The following is a 21,106-nucleotide window of genomic DNA, read 5'->3' as shown; positions in this document are numbered from 1 at the left end:
TATCTACTGTAGTTCGTGAAATGTATTCGCAGCAGCAAAAATGGACAACCCTCAGCTGCATAATGGAATGAAGACAATGACAGTCTGTGCCGGCCCGGGACTCGAACCCGGATTTCCCTCTTATCGCGTGCGGTCGCCTTACTATTAAACTGCCTATGCATGCTTCACGGCCAAAGCCAAACTTCAATATGTCATCAATCATTTGTCTACAACTGGCACTCGTACATCCATTATGTATATTCTCGTACGGGGAGGACATTTTAATTGAAAGTCGCTTGCCCGGTGTCGGCGCATAAATGCGAAATTGCAGTATCTGTGTTGTTCAAATGTGCTATGCCATGTTCTTTCTGACATGCATGCATATCCGAAGGAACAACACAGACACTGAAATATCGTATATACCTCTCTTATATTGTCTGCCACTGGAAATGGATGAGCAGCTACGTGACGCTACACGAACCTGTGATAAAAAGCGCTGTTCTTCTTTGGATTTTCCCATTTCGTGGCGTTCGCTTCAGAACTGTTCCAGAGATTCGACAGGCAGTAGACCGCTTCATTCGCACCATCAACAGAAAAGGCTCTGCTCACGGTATACTACGCCTTCCACATCGCTGGCACGGGTTCTACAAAACGCTGGTGACTACTTGGAAGGACAGTAACAGGTGCAAACATGTAACTCTTTTGTATCGGTTGTGCATAAATAGTGCCACTATTTTTGTTCCAACCCTCCCACAACAAATGCATTCACAGTTGCGAATATGGACAAGCTGTATAATGGATTGACAACAACTAAAATCTATGCCAAACTAGGACTCGAACCTGGATTTCCCGCTTATCGTGAGCGATCGCCTTACCTTTTTTGTCTTGTTCATTTTCATTTTGTTCGGTACTGTTCGTTGCGTTTGGTCGGGGCGGACGTCAGACAACATCCGTTCAAGTTCATCGTTGATTCCTTAGTCAGTTTTTTTTATTACAGAGGGCAAGCAGCCCTCTTACCGAACACGGTGAGCTACCGTGTCGGCACCATTGGGCTATCCCAGCACGTGTCACGGCCACTCCCAAACTTCCATATGTCGTCGTTCCTGCGTTACAACCTGTCCTCGTACTCACGTTATGCAATTCCAATAAATGGGAGGACATGTTAATAATGTTAATTGAAAGTCACTGCCTGGATAAATGCGGTATTACAGTACCTGTGTTCTTAAGAAGAACGATGCATTGTTCCTCCGGACACGAATACATCGTACGTCTGAACAACACAGGCTACTACAGAATCGTATTTACACATTTACTCCGGACAAGCGACTTTCAGTTAAAATGTCTCTCTGGCACGGGAAAATACTTAATGGATGTACGAGTGCTGGTTGACGACATATGGAAGTTTGGGTCTGGCCATGAAACGTGCTGACAGCCTACTGAAAAGGCAACCGCTTGCGGTAAGCGGGAAACCAGGGTTCGTATCCCGGTACGACACAGATTTTCACCGTGGTCAGTCTATTACACAGCAGATGGTTGTCCATATTAGCAGCACCCAATACATTTCATGTATGTCGCTCTCTTTTTATCTAGGTGGTCCTTGAACCCACAGTGTTTTTGTTAATGCTCATCCATTATGCATATTTAAGAACCCGTGACTGTTTATTCAATATAAACAGTCACTTTTTGAAATACTTATTTGTTGCATAATACGGTTTTCGAACTTTTTCAGGCTCATTTTCAGGAAGTGAACGGGAGGTTACATGATTGTTTCATAGCCTAATGCTGGGAGTTGACTCTGTGGCATGAGGGTGGAACACGCTTTAATTTATCTCTGTGAGTATTGTTTATTTGGAGATGTGGATCCAAAAATGAATTCTGTACGTGCTGCGACAGTATGAGCGCCTTTGGTATTACCATTCATCTATCAGTTTCCATGGTGGTTGAGAGCTAGTGACACATCACTCACTTTCCAAAGGATGCTGCACAACTGGCACTTGTATTAAGATCTTCACACGAAGATATAACATACTTTACTCAGAGGCATTACTTGTTTTTGTTTGCAAATAATACAGCCAACGTGTGGGCAATACTTTAATCAAAACTAGTGTTAACATGAAAGCCCAAAAATAAAATTAAGTTATAACATTTTCAGAGAATTGTATCTGATTATATGTACATGAACTTTATATTTAAACACAACAGGAACAAAACTTCATGTAAACTGCTGTATTATTGCTGTTCTTCCATTAACGTCATGTGGAATATTAGTAAAATCACATTCCGTTTCCTGTAGGTAAAAGGTAATATATTTTTGAGTATTAATTTATTTGAACAGCAGAATGCTAGGATATTTAGACATATAACGAAGGGTTTATTCCGTGGTAGTTTATTGATACTAACATCAATGTAGCAAGGATATAAAGAGAGGGATGGAGCGGGCATTGGGGGGGGGGGGGGGGGGGGGGTTGGGGGATGTTGGTTGACTGACTGTTTTCAGCTAATGTCTTCAAAATTCCGAAGGAAAATTTTTTGTTTCTCAATTCCGTCTTTTCAATGATTACGTAGTCAGCTGCTGTATTTGTGATGATGAAGATTTCAATTTCATCAGGAAGTTCTAGTTACATGCTTTTGTTGGTAAGAAGAAGTAACTGGAGGTTCTGTTGTTCTGTGCTGTTTGAAGGATGACTGTGTTTGGCAATATGTGTGGGAATCTGGATTTTTTCACGTTGTGAAGACGGAGTGCATCACTGTGCTCTTTAAATTTTATTGTGAAACTTCGACTAGTTTGTCCAATGTATAAGCTTGGAGATGAGTTCCAAATGATTTTGTACACACTTGGCTCTTGATAATCACGCACAGTGGTTTTGGCACTGTGGATCATTTTATCCTGTATTTTGTTGCTGGTGAAGAAGCTTATTTATATCTCATTGTCTTGAAGAGATTGGCCATTTAATGTGAAATCTTCTCTAGGTTCAAATGGTTCAAATGGCTCTGAGCACTATGGGACTTAACTTCTGAGGTCATCAGTCTCCTAGAACTTAGAACTATTTAAACCTAACTAACCTAACGACATCACACGCATCCATGCCCGAGGCAGGATTCGAACCTGCGACCGTAGCGGTCCCGCGGTTCCAGACTGAAGCGCCTAGTTTTTGGCTTCCTGAAAATGTGAAAGTTGAGCTTTTGATTTCGAATTAGTTAATGCCGTACAGTGAACTGCTTTTTTGGTATAATTTATTATGTTCTTCGGCTAGATTTTCTCTAGGAAAGGTAGGCTTGTAAAAGTAGGCTTCCTGTTTCTGGGTGGTTGTTCAGCAATTGTTTTGTTTAAATTTGTTGTATAGATTAGTTTATCTATTATTGTCTGACTGTATCCATTGTTGGGGCAATGATTTTATAATTTTTGTTTGTACTCGTATATATATGTCACTTGTATCCACTGGAATATTAAGCATGCACTTAACCATTGTTGCGAAGTCTGCTTTTTTATGTTGGTCTCGATGGCAAGAAGATTTATAAATGGTAACATTGTAAGTTGTTGGCTTCCTGAAAATGTGAAAGTTGAGTTTTTGATTTCTATTTGAGGTTTTTAAGTCGAATTAGTTAATGCCCTACAGTGAACTGCATTTTTGGTATAATTTATTATGTTCTTCGGCTAGATTTTCTATTTTTTTGTTTTGTTATTTCATATAACATAAATGTCATCAACATGGTGTTTGTAGTAAAGGAGCTTATCTTTCAGTACTGTTTGAGATCTAAAAAAGTTGTTTTCAGGATTGTTAATATATATGTCTGCCAACAAGCCAGCAAGACTACTACCCTATGCCAATCTGTCTTCCTAAATGTAAGACTTGTTGAATACGAAGTAGTTGTGTGTTAATATAAATTCCAGAATCTCTAAGAGTTTGTAGATGTCAGTTGTAACCAATGCTTCATGTCTGAATATGTTATTTTTATTATACTAATTGTTTGACGGGTATACTGGTAGATAAGGTGACTTTGTCAAGAAATATAAATCTAGTTGTGGCTGGAATGTGGATGTGTTTTATGCTCTTGGTGAGCTCGTATCTGTTTTGAACGGAAAACTTATTTACAAACACATATGCCTTGTGGATGAAGTCGTTAAGTTTCCTGGTGATTTTATAGCTTGGACTATTGATGGAGTTAACAGTGGGATGTATGGAAAAATATAGTTTGTGGATCTTAGGTAGTGACCTCGATTTTGGTGCTGTTGGGTTCATCACTATACAACGCTTTGCTTCGATTGGTGTCAAGAGGAAATTGTAGTTTTTAAGTAGCTTGTTAATTTTGTTTCGGGATTTGGAAGACGGGTTATATTCTATTTCCTGTACGTTATTATTTCTGAAAAATTCATAAGTATTTTAATATAATTTGATTCATGTACGACAAACATCTGTGTTGTCCTTGTCTGTTCTGATAATGAGAACGTTTCTGCTTGAAAGTTTTTATGTCACGTGATGTCCTATATTCATTATTCAATCTATTGCACTTTTTTCTGGTCTGTATTTCTCACAACTATGTTGTTGGTCTTATGGGCTATAGCATTTGGTTCATTATGCTTTAATTTAGCAGTTGTGCATAATATCTTTGTACTCACTGTTAGATCGTCAATATTGTTTTTATTTAGTGTAGGGGCAATATTGTGTTTAAGGCATTTGTTTAACAGCTTTAATTTATTATTGTTGAAGCATATTTCCGTAGTATTTGTCACTTTGTCAAAAGAGTGTGTGATGTGTTACTAACTGTCGATCACAATCGAAGCTAACACATGGACAGTAATAACAAAGGTGCCCGTACTGTCACAGTAAGTACAGAATTCATTTTTGGATCCAAATCGCCGTATGAACAGTACTAAAGGCGATAGATTAAAACCTGTTCCTTCTTCTTGCCACAGAACCAGTACTCATAATTACGCTATTATATAGTCATGTAAACTTCTCTGGTGCTCCACCTGAAGGTGAGCCTCAAAAGGTTCGGAAACCCGATTTATAGAATAAACAATTATTTTAAAAAAGTTACTGGTTACAGTTTTCTACACTGTGCAACATAATTAAAGGATCATTCGTTAGAAACCCCGTAATTGTTTCCCATTGGGACGCATAACCTTGAAATTCGGCTGAAAGTGCCTTCAAAGTCCCTCTGTAACGGTGCAAAAGCACTACACGGTGTGACGTCACCATCGAGCTCGACGACACTTGAAACAGCAATGTGTTGAGACATGCGAAAACAACGCTAGACCTCAGAAGTCCATGTGTTGTGCAAGATCGGTTAATAATGTCACATTTGCACAAAATTTCATCTCAATTCTGCCCATAGCCACCGCGAACGTGTCACACGATGGGAAGGTCGATAAAGCCCTCTTATCCACATTCCAACTATTCTTTTGACGCCTTTACGCCTCTGCGATGGTGGAGGTCAGAAAGGCAACGCCTAGCGTTGAAATCATGCTGTTTTGTCATGGGTAAACAAGGAAAGCTTTTCAGACTGCCGCTCAGAATCGACACGGAAAGGTCTCAGGGGGTGGCATAAAGGGTGTCAGTGAAACCACCCCTTCCCTTGAGGGCTTGATTCCCACACATTTCGCGGTCGAAAAAGACAGTTTGCAGTGCGATGAACAGCAGGACTACGTTCGACAATGCTGACACATCACCCCTCCCCAGGAGTCTTCTCTAAGGACATTGTGAGGTTGCATCCTCACTGAACGTTATCACACCTCTTTGCAATGGGGCGCGACCGCAATTTTTGCTGTAGTGTTCAGGGCAGAATTACTAGGGACCATTAAATACCATTCTACGAAATTTGAACGTGATCGAAGCAGCACAGGGTGCTTATGCATTTTCAGCCCTCCTGTTCCACACTCCCCTGTTGCTTGATCTCGCGGCGGAGAGGGGACTGCGAAATTGATACATGCTTGAATAAAATGGGAAAGGGTTCTTCTATTGTTGTTCGCTGTTTTCACGTTACGGTGGAGTTTCACTCCAAGAGTGGTCAGTTTGGGGGTTCAGTGATGATCTGGGCAGCCATATCGTGGTATTCCATGCACCCCATGGTTACTCTGCAAGGTAGCGTTACTGTCAAAGATTATGTGACCATTTTGGCTGACCATGTCCATCCCACGGTACAATGTTTGTTCCCCTGTAATGATGCTCTCTTTCAAGAAGACAGGGCCCCTGTTCACACAGCTCACATCGTCCAGGGCATATTTCTGAGTACGAGGATGAATTGTCGTACCTCCTCTGGCCACAACAGTCACCAGATCTCAATATTATTGACCCTTTGCGTTCTGCTTAGGAGAGAAGGGTGCGTGATCGCAATCCACCTCTATTGTTCGAGTATAATGACTTTTCTGGAGATAAGAAATCTACTCTGTTGGAATCAGCATGCGTTTATAAAAAGTGTGAAACCCAGCTCACGCTATTCGTCCACGTGACTCAGAGGGCCATAGACACGGGTTCCGCAAGGCGTTCGATACAGTTCCCCATAGTTGTTTAATGAACAAAGTAAGAGCATATGGACTATCTGACTAATTGTGTGATTGGATTGAAGAGTTCCTAGATAACAGAACGCAGCATGTCATTCTCAATTGAGAGAAGTCCTCCGGAGTAAGAGTGATTTCAGGTGTGCCGCAGGGGAGTGTCGTAGGATCGTTGCTATTCACAGTATACATAACTGACCTTGTGGATAACATAGGAAGTTCACTGAGGCGTTTTGCGGATCATGCTGTAGTATATCGAGAGGTTATAGCAATGGGAAATTGTACTGAAATGCAGGAGGATCTGCAACGAATTGACGCATGATGCAGGGAATGGCAATTGAATCTCAATGCAGACAACTGTAATGTGCTGCGAATACATAGAAGAAAGATCCTTTATCATTTAGCTACGACATAGTAGGTCAGCAGCTGGAAGCAGTTAATTCCATAAATTATCTGGGAGTAGGCATTAGGAGTTATTTAAAATGGAATAATCATATAAAGCTGATCGTCGGTAAGGCAGATGCCAGACTGAGATTCATCGGAAGAATCCTTAGGAAATGCAATTCGTAAACAAAGGAAGTAGGTTATAGTACACTTGTTCGCCCACTGCTTGAATATTGCTCACCAGTGTGGGATCCGTACCATATAGGGTTGATAGAAGAGATAGAGAAGATCCAACGGAGAGCAGCGCTCTTTGTTACAGCATCATTTAGTAATCGCGAAAGCGTTACGGAGATGATAGACAAACTCCAGTGGAAGACTCTGCAAGAGGGACGCTCTGTAGCTCAGTACAGGCTTTTGCTGAAGTTTCGAGAACACATCTTCACCGAGGAGTCAAGCAGTATATTGCTCCCTTCTACGTATATCTCGCGAAGAGACCATGAGGATAAAATCAGAGAGATTAGAGCCCACACAGAGGCATACCGACAATCTTTCTTTCCACGTATAATACGAGACTGGAATAGAAGGGAGAACCGATAGAGGTACTCAAGGTACCATCCGCCACACCCCGTCAGGTGGCTTGCGGAGTATGGATGTAGATGTATCGCCGTTTTCTGAACTTTCCATTATTTTACAGGAGGTATGGTACAAGATTCCCTTGAAAATCATACATGTCCTATATCTACCCATTCTGAGACGTATGTAAGCTGTTTTGCATGCCAACGGTATTCCACTCCGTATTAAGTGTGGTATTGTGTTGTGTTTTCAGTGCTCCCATATTTTTGTCCACCCCCTGGACATCTTCCATAACAAGCTGACTACGTTGTAAGTCTCAGTAAAGACTATCAACATTATATCGTTAGGTACTAATAGACGGTGAGGTCTTAATGACCCTAACTTCGAAACAGATAAAAATAGCTAATGAAACTCTAGTAAAACAGCTCATCCAAAGTGATACATTAGATATAGATCATTCCTCAACAAATCGCTTTTAAGTTTTCATATGTTGTTGGGACTTTCCCTAGTGCAACAACGCAACTTCTACACTCCTGGAAATTGAAATAAGAACACCGTGAATTCAGGAAGGGGAAACTTTATTGACACATTCCTGGGGTCAGATACATCACATGATCACACTGACAGAACCACAGGCACATAGACACAGGCAACAGAGCATGCACAATGTCGGCACTAGTACAGTGTATATCCACCTTTCGCAGCAATGCAGGCTGCTATTCTCCCATGGAGACGATCGTAGAGATGCTGGATGTAGTCCTGTGGAACGGCTTGCAATGCCATTTCCACCTGGCGCCTCAGTAGGACCAGCGTTCGTGCTGGACGTGCAGACCGCGTGAGACGACGCTTCATCCAGTCCCAAACATGCTCAATGGGGGACAGATCCGGAGATCTTGCTGGCCAGGGTAGTTGACTTACGCCTTCTAGAGCACGTTGGGTGGCATGGGATACATGCGGACGTGCATTGTCCTGTTGGAACAGCAAGTTCCCTTGCCGGTCTAGGAATGGTAGAACGATGGGTTCGATGACGGTTTGGATGTACCGTGCACTATTCAGTGTCCCCTCGACGATCACCAGAGGTGTACGGCCAGTGTAGGAGATCGCTCCCCACAACATGATGCCGGGTGTTGGCCCTGTGTGCCTCGGTCGTATGCAGTTCTGATTGTGGCGCTCACCTGCACGGCGCCAAGCACGCATACGACCATCATTGGCACCAAGGCAGAAGCGACTCTCATCGCTGAAGACGACACGTCTCCATTCGTCCCTCCATTCACGCCTGTCGCGACACCACTGGAGGCGGGCTGCACGATGTTGGGGCGTGAGCGGAAGACGGCCTAACGGTGTGCGGGACCGTAGCCCAGCTTCATGGAGACGGTTGCGAATGGTCCTCGCCGATACCCCTGGAGCAACAGTGTCCCTAATTTGCTAGGAAGTGGCGGTGCGGTCCCCTACGGCACTGCGTAGGATCCTACGGTCTTGGCGTGCATCCATGCGTCGCTGCGGTCCGGTCCCAGGTCGACGGGCACGTGCACCTTCCGCTGACCACTGGCGACAACATCGATGTACTGTGGAGACCTCACGCCCCACGTGTTGAGCAATTCGGCGGTACGTCCACCCGGCCTCCCGCATGGCCACTATACGCCCTCGCTCAAAGTCCGTCAACTGCACATACGGTTCACGTCCACGCTGTCGCGGCATGCTACCAGTGTTAAAGACTGCGATGGAGCTCCGTATGCCACGGCAAACTGGCTGACACTGACGGCGGCGGTGCACAATTGCTGCGCAGCTAGCGCCATTCGACGGCCAACACCGCGGTTCCTGGTGTGTCCGCTGTGCCGTGCGTGTGATCATTGCTTGTACAGCCCTCTCGCAGTGTCCGGAGCAAGTATGGTGGGTCTGACACACCGGTGTCAATGTGTTCTTTTTTCCATTTCCAGGAGTGTATTTCGCATGTATGCCTTTATTCGGAAACATCAGCCTGTATAGACGAATAACTGTCAAGGCGAGAGGCAATATATCAGATAGCACGTGTTGAGTGGAGCCGACACGTGCCACAGTGTTTGCACGATGTGTTTGTTGAAACGGCGGGGACGAGCTGCGAGCACCGGCTATGTAATTACAGAGCCACTCTAGGAAGAGAAGCAGCCGGAGCGACGCTCGTTGGCATAATTAACGACAAAAACTCGGACGGTCCCTAAGGCTTCTGGTTACGCATTCCTTTCATTAAGATTAAACGCCTGTAAACAGAAAGATACAGGAAAACTCTTTAGAGCGGCATATTGGTTACCCGTCATCCTTACTCAGTGCTAGTACGTGGTGGCAGCCACCTCAGTCCTTTCGCCTCATAATGAATTCGACGTGCCGAGTGGTTAAGGCACTGCAGTTGTATTCTGGAAGACCTGAATTCAAATCTACGTGCGGCCATCAAGATTTTGATTCCTCATCATTTCCGTAAATCGACCAAGGCGAATAACCGACGGCTCTTTTGGAAATGACTCATTCAGTTTCCTTCCTGTGATCCGCCTGTGGCTAATTCGTCGTTGTCGTGACGCCATAATTTTCCTTTTTTCTCCCAGTTCGAAAGATTGGGACTAACTTCGACTGAATTTACTTTTATAAACTATTTACGTAATACATAAAGGAATATTATGGACAATGATCTGAAAGTATTTAGAATCATTCAGCATCCTACAGGGCGAGTCACTAACTATTGCCACCTAGAATAACTCCGAAAGTACGATAGTAGCTGAAAAGTTTGTGGGACTAATGTTGCATGGGATAACGAGGGGTTTTTTGTTGCTAGGTGGGGTCGCGTCAGAGATATGAAGGTCAATCTTGTATTTTTAAATGGGATACTATAGTTTGGTATTTATTTTACGATAGCGGTTGTCGAGACGAATACAGTGATGTGTAACAGTAGGGTTTTGGAGGTGAACGAATGTCACAAAGGTGGCGTGAACGTCCATTTACAGACGGTTTGCGAAGTGATGATCATTGGTGTCAATGCAGTGCTGAAATCTTCTTATCATGGATTGAGTGGTATTCGTTATCACATCGACACTTATCGAAGCACATGCTGTAACAATTCTCTCTCATATATCGTGCAAATAGTAAATATTCACCGAATACTGCGTATCCCTCTAATGTGCCATTGACATGTAAACTCCATACGACGGTTTCACAATACAACGGTAAGACTAGTATCGTCGAATCAAACGAATGTGAATGATGTATTCCTTCGAAGAACAAGTCGTATGCTTCTCCTTTACGGAGAATGCCAACGAAACTCAGTGAGAGCTAGAGACTTATACGCTGAAAGATATCCTCGACGTACTCACCCTACATGTCGTACATTTAAATATGTCCATAATAAACTGAGAACAACTGTATCGTTAACGCATCGGAAACATACCCGGCATAGGAAAGTTACTAACGAGGAAACGGAAATTGGTACTCTTACCACTATGGATCGACATCCTTGTGTTGGCTCACGTCAAATCGCAAGGAAATCTGGCATGAGCCAAAGCGACTTCAGATTCTGAGGGATGTCATTTATTGATTTGATTGTTTTACTGACGATGCTATATTTATAAACCATGGAAATGTTAATCTGCATAGCATGCATTATTGGGCAACTGAAAATCCGTGTTGGCAGAGGCAATTTGCACACCAAAAACCGTGGTCGGTGAATGTATGGTGTGGGATTCTGGAGCACAGAATTATAGGCCCCTATTTCATCGAAGGAAATCTTAATGGTAGGAAGTACACCACATTCCTGCAAGAAACATTACGTCTGTTATTGCAAGAAATGCCTTTAGGAACAAGGAACAGAATTTGGTATCAACACGGTGGGTGTCCGGCACATTTTTCACCGATGGCTAGAAATGATCTGCAGAGTCAATTCCCAAATCGTTGGATTGGACGCGGAGCAGATATGCCATGGTCGGTTCGTTCGCCAGACTGGACGCCTCTGGACTTTTTCTTGCGGGGATTCGTAAAAGACATTGTTTATAAAGGCGTTCCAACTACACCTGAAGATGTGCGAGAGAGAATTGACATAGCATTAAGGAAGCAACCGCCGCTCCCCACTCACGGAGCGCAATGCTCGCTTGTTGACGTCTCAGAACTAAGTCAGGAAACGTGTTGAATCATACAAGAACTCTTGCGTCCGTGGAAGGTTCTTCAAACGATTCTGACACAACTCGGAAGTATTGTTGTGAATTATCTTGCTTAAGGTACAGGTTTTTCTATGTCAACAAAAGTATGCAGAGTGTTTCCATGACAATCGTAGAAACAGTGGTGCATCCAGAATGAGGAAATTCATCAGCGAGGGTAGCAATCGTTAATCGTCGGTCAGACTGCAATTTTTGGTCCATGATTTCATCGGTCCTCGCCGATACCCCAGGAGCAACAGTGTCCCTAATTTGCTGGGAAGTGGCGGTGCGGTCCCCTACGGCACTGCGTAGGATCCTACGGTCTTGGCGTGCATCCATGCGTCGCTGCGGTCCGGTCCCAGGTCGACGGGCACGTGCACCTTCCGCTGACCACTGGCGACAACATCGATGTACTGTGGAGACCTCACGCCCCACGTGTTGAGCAATTCGGCGGTACGTCCACCCGGCCTCCCGCATGGCCACTATACGCCCTCGCTCAAAGTCCGTCAACTGCACATACGGTTCACGTCCACGCTGTCGCGGCATGCTACCAGTGTTAAAGACTGCGATGGAGCTCCGTATGCCACGGCAAACTGGCTGACACTGACGGCGGCGGTGCACAATTGCTGCGCAGCTAGCGCCATTCGACGGCCAACACCGCGGTTCCTGGTGTGTCCGCTGTGCCGTGCGTGTGATCATTGCTTGTACAGCCCTCTCGCAGTGTCCGGAGCAAGTATGGTGGGTCTGACACACCGGTGTCAATGTGTTCTTTTTTCCATTTCCAGGAGTGTATTTCGCATGTATGCCTTTATTCGGAAACATCAGCCTGTATAGACGAATAACTGTCAAGGCGAGAGGCAATATATCAGATAGCACGTGTTGAGTGGAGCCGACACGTGCCACAGTGTTTGCACGATGTGTTTGTTGAAACGGCGGGGACGAGCTGCGAGCACCGGCTATGTAATTACAGAGCCACTCTAGGAAGAGAAGCAGCCGGAGCGACGCTCGTTGGCATAATTAACGACAAAAACTCGGACGGTCCCTAAGGCTTCTGGTTACGCATTCCTTTCATTAAGATTAAACGCCTGTAAACAGAAAGATACAGGAAAACTCTTTAGAGCGGCATATTGGTTACCCGTCATCCTTACTCAGTGCTAGTACGTGGTGGCAGCCACCTCAGTCCTTTCGCCTCATAATGAATTCGACGTGCCGAGTGGTTAAGGCACTGCAGTTGTATTCTGGAAGACCTGAATTCAAATCTACGTGCGGCCATCAAGATTTTGATTCCTCATCATTTCCGTAAATCGACCAAGGCGAATAACCGACGGCTCTTTTGGAAATGACTCATTCAGTTTCCTTCCTGTGATCCGCCTGTGGCTAATTCGTCGTTGTCGTGACGCCATAATTTTCCTTTTTTCTCCCAGTTCGAAAGATTGGGACTAACTTCGACTGAATTTACTTTTATAAACTATTTACGTAATACATAAAGGAATATTATGGACAATGATCTGAAAGTATTTAGAATCATTCAGCATCCTACAGGGCGAGTCACTAACTATTGCCACCTAGAATAACTCCGAAAGTACGATAGTAGCTGAAAAGTTTGTGGGACTAATGTTGCATGGGATAACGAGGGGTTTTTTGTTGCTAGGTGGGGTCGCGTCAGAGATATGAAGGTCAATCTTGTATTTTTAAATGGGATACTATAGTTTGGTATTTATTTTACGATAGCGGTTGTCGAGACGAATACAGTGATGTGTAACAGTAGGGTTTTGGAGGTGAACGAATGTCACAAAGGTGGCGTGAACGTCCATTTACAGACGGTTTGCGAAGTGATGATCATTGGTGTCAATGCAGTGCTGAAATCTTCTTATCATGGATTGAGTGGTATTCGTTATCACATCGACACTTATCGAAGCACATGCTGTAACAATTCTCTCTCATATATCGTGCAAATAGTAAATATTCACCGAATACTGCGTATCCCTCTAATGTGCCATTGACATGTAAACTCCATACGACGGTTTCACAATACAACGGTAAGACTAGTATCGTCGAATCAAACGAATGTGAATGATGTATTCCTTCGAAGAACAAGTCGTATGCTTCTCCTTTACGGAGAATGCCAACGAAACTCAGTGAGAGCTAGAGACTTATACGCTGAAAGATATCCTCGACGTACTCACCCTACATGTCGTACATTTAAATATGTCCATAATAAACTGAGAACAACTGTATCGTTAACGCATCGGAAACATACCCGGCATAGGAAAGTTACTAACGAGGAAACGGAAATTGGTACTCTTACCACTATGGATCGACATCCTTGTGTTGGCTCACGTCAAATCGCAAGGAAATCTGGCATGAGCCAAAGCGACTTCAGATTCTGAGGGATGTCATTTATTGATTTGATTGTTTTACTGACGATGCTATATTTATAAACCATGGAAATGTTAATCTGCATAGCATGCATTATTGGGCAACTGAAAATCCGTGTTGGCAGAGGCAATTTGCACACCAAAAACCGTGGTCGGTGAATGTATGGTGTGGGATTCTGGAGCACAGAATTATAGGCCCCTATTTCATCGAAGGAAATCTTAATGGTAGGAAGTACACCACATTCCTGCAAGAAACATTACGTCTGTTATTGCAAGAAATGCCTTTAGGAACAAGGAACAGAATTTGGTATCAACACGGTGGGTGTCCGGCACATTTTTCACCGATGGCTAGAAATGATCTGCAGAGTCAATTCCCAAATCGTTGGATTGGACGCGGAGCAGATATGCCATGGTCGGTTCGTTCGCCAGACTGGACGCCTCTGGACTTTTTCTTGCGGGGATTCGTAAAAGACATTGTTTATAAAGGCGTTCCAACTACACCTGAAGATGTGCGAGAGAGAATTGACATAGCATTAAGGAAGCAACCGCCGCTCCCCACTCACGGAGCGCAATGCTCGCTTGTTGACGTCTCAGAACTAAGTCAGGAAACGTGTTGAATCATACAAGAACTCTTGCGTCCGTGGAAGGTTCTTCAAACGATTCTGACACAACTCGGAAGTATTGTTGTGAATTATCTTGCTTAAGGTACAGGTTTTTCTATGTCAACAAAAGTATGCAGAGTGTTTCCATGACAATCGTAGAAACAGTGGTGCATCCAGAATGAGGAAATTCATCAGCGAGGGTAGCAATCGTTAATCGTCGGTCAGACTGCAATTTTTGGTCCATGATTTCATCGGTCTGGATAATGTGCCTACCACTCCACTTCCTTTCATACACTTTTGTTTGGCCGCTTTTAAAATATCAGTGGCATTATCTAATCGTTTTATCGCCTATTATTGTAGATACAAAAACAACGAACACCTCATAAATTTGAGAAGCCGTAGATCCTTGTGTGCACAAAAATCAAATTAGAGCACGCATTTCAGATACGGCCGATGCAATAATTTTCTAAACCACACCTAAACGATTGCTGAATTGAAACAGTTACTTCTGTGGCTTCATAAACACTAGTAGATGTCGCTTACTTCGTGAAATTTTTTTTCTGAGCAGCCAACATTTAAATATGAGCAAACGTCCTCATTTTATTCGAATACACCTGGTAGCTTCCCTCTTTCCTATTCGTATAATTTACAGCTTAGTACGGGTTCTATTGACGAATTTCACAAAAAACAGTGTATCACTGACGCCTCTGAATATTATTATTGATGTTTGTTAACAGATTTCGTACAGTGTACCTGCAAAGCCAGTATCACAAACTCGCTCTAGGAATTCCCTATTTAATGGTTCAAATGGCTCTGAGCACTATGGGACTTAACAGCTGTGGTCATCAGTCCCCTAGAACTCAGAACTACTTAAACCTAACTAACCTAAGGACATCACACACATCCATGCCCGAGGCAGGATTCGAACCTGCGACCGTAGCAGTCGCACGGTTCCGGACTGCGCGCCTAGAACCGCGAGACCACCACGGCCGGCCCTATTTAATGTTGTTATATTAAGCAGGAGCATACTTTTATATTTTCTGTTGTGTGACGTTTGCTTATACCACTGGAAAAATGGAGGTAAGTTAAAGTTCAACTGCATTTTATCATTTTCAGAATACTGAAAGCGATCTGTTTTATTTGTTAAAAACCATTCAAAAGCCAAGATCGTATAAAAAGTTTCTTTACTTAAGACGACCGGTTTCAGCAGTCATTGCTGTCATCTTCAAGTCTTTAATATGTTTTTGTTGTAAACCATGTTCATTTTGCGCTGAACCTCACGCACAAGATGCCAAGTGGATAAAACTGAGCAACAATGACAAACGTTTATAATGTGCTGAGTTTTATCCACATGACAACCAGTGCGTGAATTTCAGCGTAAAATGAACATGGTTTACAACATAAAAAATGTTCAAGGCCTGAAGATGATAGCAATGATTGTTGAAACCGGCCGTCTTAAATTAAAGAAATTTTTGATGTGATCTTGGCTGTTCAATGGTTTTTAACAATCTAAGTTTAAAGTCACGTCGACTATGAAATAATTGCAGACGACCAGACAGGCCAGAATAGGGAATAAAACTTGCCGAGGCCTTATTAATAGAACCATTTGGGCGTTTACATCAAGTGATGTAGGCGTACCACGAGATAGGGCTTTATATTTAGCAGGTACCAACTTCGTATCCAGTGCCTCACACAGTGCCTTACATTATTCCGTCTGATGTTCGAGGTCTGAGGAGACGAGTTTTGCTGTCGCTTATATTAAAGGCTACGCCAGAAGTACGCAGAGTCGTTTCATAAAGCGGAACTTTCTGGCTACTCATTAAAGAATCCTGCCAGCTGGTTAGTCAACAGCGACGTTGCACCTCGTACCTTGCTATTTCATACAACGCGTTTCAGACCTCTGTCGTCTCTGGTCGTCCTGAACTATTTCTTTTAAATCGTGTGTGTTAAATCGGTTCATCCTCCTTTTCTCTCTCTGCAAATGCAAATAACTCTGAATACATTTATACGTATTCCAATTGCAAGTAACGCAACCAAGTTAAAATGCAGCCGACACTGGTGGTAGGCAGGAGGAGGAGAAAGGAAGGACCAGCTTCGACTTACTCATTTCATTCTGTGAGTAGCGTCCCAGATCTTACGCTTTTAGCTGAGGGTGCTCACCGACAGGGATGTCTAAGTTCTACTGGCCATCGGCGTAACTGTCGGCTGTAGGATGAATAAGACATGCTACGTCAGTGGGAGATCGTACAGGCCGTGGGCTCCTCAGGTGTCAGGGGTGTACCACGAGTGCCTCGATTCAGAGAAAATCGTGGCTGCCCGTTGGCAACGGGTTAAGTCGCCATGGGCCACCACGGATTGTAACTGTCGACAGATGCGCAAAAGTGCTGCAGATCACTGTCAGTTCAGAGCGAGTCAAAAACAAATGATGAGCAGCTATACTACCTCTTCACTATGGAGCCAGAAGCTACGTGTATCATGCCCCAGAGTAGAGAGAAATTATGGCCTCGGAGCACCGCCATTGGACCCGAGAAGCAAGTAAAAGGGCGCTGTGGACTTCTAAACGTTATTACTTGCAAATGGCAGACTACTCCCGCGGCACCATTAAGGAAGATGTCGGGGTTATCGTCGTTTGCTGATACGCCTCTCACCAGTATGCTGCACAGCGACCCTCAGTCAGATGACGTCATTTGAGTGACTTTCCGCGCACTGAATTCAGGGAAGAACGAATTATACGTGCTGCATTTAGCTTGACTTTAAACTGTCGTATCTCGACAACGAATAAAGGTTACTAGATAAAAAAACGTTTCTAGTTTTTCTATTTATCTATCTTCGTGCAGACTTTGAAACGGTTCGTACAGGTTTAAAGTATAGAAGTGGCGCGCTTCAAAACCTCCCAGAAAAACGTGTTTTTTGTAGGTGGAATCCAAACGAAGAAAGATATTTTCCAATGGTTAAAGATTTTATTAGATCAACGTCTGAAACACCGGTGGACTAAACTTGAACCACTTGAACCATCAGTCTCGCTCCAGTCTGGAGTTATTAAAGGGTGACGTAAAATCCGAGCGGTACACATACAAGTGGTGCCATTAACTGTGCATTAATTTCAGTCCAGTTAAAATCTTTTGCAGAAGGAATTAATCGATCCGCACAATTTGCCAGGTCCGGTTCTTCACTCAAACCTTTCTTAATGTACTGTAACATATCTGCAGTAAGGCAAATGTTCGAATGGTTATACAAATGGTCGCGAGTCCAGGCTACACCAAAAACTTTTCACCCCATTTTTCTCTCTCAAATAGGAACCGAGCACCAAACCCCACTTCCCCCAGAACGCGGCCTTTTCATGTATCTTTGTCACGGTGCTTCTGCTCGAAAAGTATTTCTTTTTCAGTTTATTGGCTTTCGGTTGGCACCCATTCAGCCTGCTCAGCTGTGGAATTGCAATTATGACGACACGAACGTAAGGACAACACCGGAGAAATTTCCGACTCGGCCGGAAATCGAACCCGGGCCCCTTCACTTGGCAATCCGCCGCGCTGACAGGCAGCGGAGCGTGGAGGATGACAGCTTCTCCCGCCGTCCATTTTGAAAAGCAAATTTCAGTTTGTGTGCTTTTCACAGCAAACGTCAGCTGTACTTGTTGACCCACGTTCTGTGAAAGCAAACAAAAGAATGTTCTTTACTTCCGAGAAAACAGTGGTCATCTGTTTTCGATTAAAGTAAGCAGTTTTACCGGTTTTGGCGAAATTTAGTGGTGCCAATACGTGGACTTGTTTTGATTCTGCGTTGGTGTCAGAAAGCGAGTGCGGGTAGACAGTAGTCTGAGAACGGTGGCGCTGCAGTTGTTTCCGACACGACGACTCGTTCCCTCATACTGAAGCATGCAGGAGTGTAAGACTACTCGTGGATTAGTACGGACGTTGAGTGTGCGATCTTGCTGTTATAAAACAACACTGACAGGGTGTTGATGACCGATTGTCAGTCTCAGATGGCCTCTACTGAAGCTGTGTTTTGTGAGACTTGCGAGGTGAAAGGTAAAAATTAAGTGACGCAGGGTTTGCAGTTGCAAATGTGCTTCATAAGAGGAAAAATGGTGCTTGGAAAAAAGTTCAGTGCTATAGTTCACATTTCAGACGAAAAACATAAGAAGTTTGTCCAACGCAAACAAAACAGTTGTATTCTTCTTTATTCCACCTCCATCACGAGAAAACATTTCTGCTCCGTCAAACGAAGACAAGGTACAGAGCAACGTCCCTGCGACCAAAACGAGCTTCGTCTGTGATTTTTTGGTCATCGCCAATTGCGTTTACGGGCTAATAGTGAGCTGCGTAGCTAATCATACATTTCGGTAACTTATTCGAAGAACGCTGTAACTGTATTTTAATAATTCACCATCAGTTACAGAATACACGTTCTAATGTCAGAGTTTCTTGTAGTGTCATGACAGGCTCAGAGCCGGATCACAGACTTGGCAACGAGTCTAAATTGTGTGTATATCAACGTAATTGTTGAGCATTCTCTGACCAGAGATAAAATATGAATAGAAAATTTACTACGGAAAATCTTATATATATATATATATATATATATATATATATATATATATATATATATATATATATATATAAATCCATGAGTACATACAGTAGCGACAGTAAGCATTTTCATTCTTACGACAAAATTGAGAATCGCTTTCAAAAATGTAGCTTTATTCGGATTTTAGTGCTAAAAAAACGTTTTTCGTGAGGATGCCAAACAGTACGACGACAAAGGAGGCTGGCTTCAACGAGCATTAACGCTTCGCAATGAAGCCTCAACCTCGAAACAACTAATGACCAAATGTATAAAGAAATTGCGTAGTTTCGAAAGAATGTTTCCCAGAAACTATTAGCGATTAAGGATCTGCTGTAAGGTTGCAGGTAGGAGATGGCAGAGCACGTGTTTTGGGTGTGCAGGACGGCGAACAACGAGAAGCCGCTGCTGAAGGACGAGAAGGCAGCGCAGGAAGTGGAGGAGGCGGACGACGAGGCGGAGGCGGCGTACGCCGTGGTGCCGCCCGACGGCGGCTGGGGCTGGGTCGTCATGCTCGCCGGCTTCTGCTGCAACCTCATCGTCGACGGCATCATCTCGTCGTTCGGCATGTTCCTCGCCGACATCTCGCGGGACCTCGGCGAGTCCAAGCCGCGCGTCGCCATCGTGGGCTCTCTGCTCTCCGGTTTCTACCTCATGGCGGGTGAGTCAGGCGCCTAAACCGCTCCACGTCTTAGCGGGAAAGACCGCGGTTCTATCTCCCGTCGATGTCGGAGTGCTGGCTCGAATGTAAACAGATGGGACAGGAATGCGGGCGTACAATCATTTGAAGTGTTTTAGGGAAACCACGGATGGCTGAACGTAGATCGCTACACCGATCCTGAGTCTAATGTCTTAAATACTCTGATATTTTAACTCTTTCAAACTCAGTCCGAGCTCGGGCCTTTAATGACTGCTTTCTCTCCTTCATTGCCCTCAGTTCGCATTTAGGAGTAACTGGATCCAAAGTCCAGTACAGCCATCCTTATTTAGATTGCCCTAAATCTATGAAGGTGAATGCCGGGATGGTTCCTGTGGAGAGAACATGTCCGTGACTTTCCCCAGTCAGATCTAAGGTCCATCTCTAATGACTTCAGTTCGACAGGACGTTGAATGCTAATCTCCTTCCCTTTTCTACTTTCCATTTGAAATTCAAAAATCGTCTCTAAATTAATTTTGTAACAACCCCAATCAAACGCTTTTATTTTTCATCTACGTTAAATACTGCAGGTTTCAACTATGATGTGCATAACAGTGTGAAATAAATGCAATTAATCCACAAACCCTTGCAAACATAGCCAAGGTGTCGTATATAATTAAGTGTAGATTTGTCAACTTTGAACTTCCTTTGATCAGTAATGGAACATTTCGTCTCACACTCTCTATTATTTTAAGAGACGTACAGAATGTAATGCGTGTTTTATGACTGAAGTTTAAATAAAACGATCATAAACAATAGACCATGTACTTTCTTATGCACGTTAAATTTATTTTATCAACAAATTGCTTTTATTTCTGACTTTTGTTGAGCTCGATGCATAGCGTTTGTAAGAAAACTAATAATTTTTTATTTCAGATTTCATTTATTAAAATTGACTGGTGTACATATTTGATTATTTCTGTTACAGGTCCTTTTGTGTCCGCTCTTGCCAACCGATATGGTTTCCGAGTAGTTGCAATACTAGGAAGTGTTCTGGGATGTATTTCATTCGCTTTGTGTTATTTCGCAAATAGTGTTATTTACCTGTGTATAGGATATGGATTTCTCGGAGGTAAGATCGATGTCCCCGAAATAATGAATTAACGTTAGTTAATGTATGAATTTTAAAATCGCTACTCATAATAGCGTAAGCAATACTACTACGGTAGCATGTTACTTAAGCAGATTTTAGTGATATAAACGCTTTTAAGATGATGCTTATTTTTTTAACCATACCATTTACGTAACTAATTATTAAGTGAGATTTACTGAAC

At 43.5% G+C, this 21,106-nt stretch overlaps 1 protein-coding gene across 1 annotated transcript in view; it reads left to right on the top strand.

The window, feature by feature from the left end:
• LOC126297451 (monocarboxylate transporter 3-like) overlaps positions 1-21,106 on the top strand; it is a 368,235-nt gene that overhangs the window by 245,218 nt on the left and 101,911 nt on the right. Inside the window, exons 2-3 of the mRNA XM_049988307.1 lie at positions 19,519-19,796; positions 20,761-20,904. Of these exons, the coding sequence (XP_049844264.1) occupies positions 19,519-19,796; positions 20,761-20,904 (422 nt within the window). The remainder of the gene's footprint in view (positions 1-19,518; positions 19,797-20,760; positions 20,905-21,106) is intronic.

The sequence above is a fragment of the Schistocerca gregaria genome, chromosome X (assembly GCF_023897955.1).
Source record: "Schistocerca gregaria isolate iqSchGreg1 chromosome X, iqSchGreg1.2, whole genome shotgun sequence".
NCBI classification, from domain to species: domain Eukaryota; kingdom Metazoa; phylum Arthropoda; class Insecta; order Orthoptera; family Acrididae; genus Schistocerca; species Schistocerca gregaria.
This window is presented reverse-complemented; position numbering and strand designations above follow the sequence as displayed.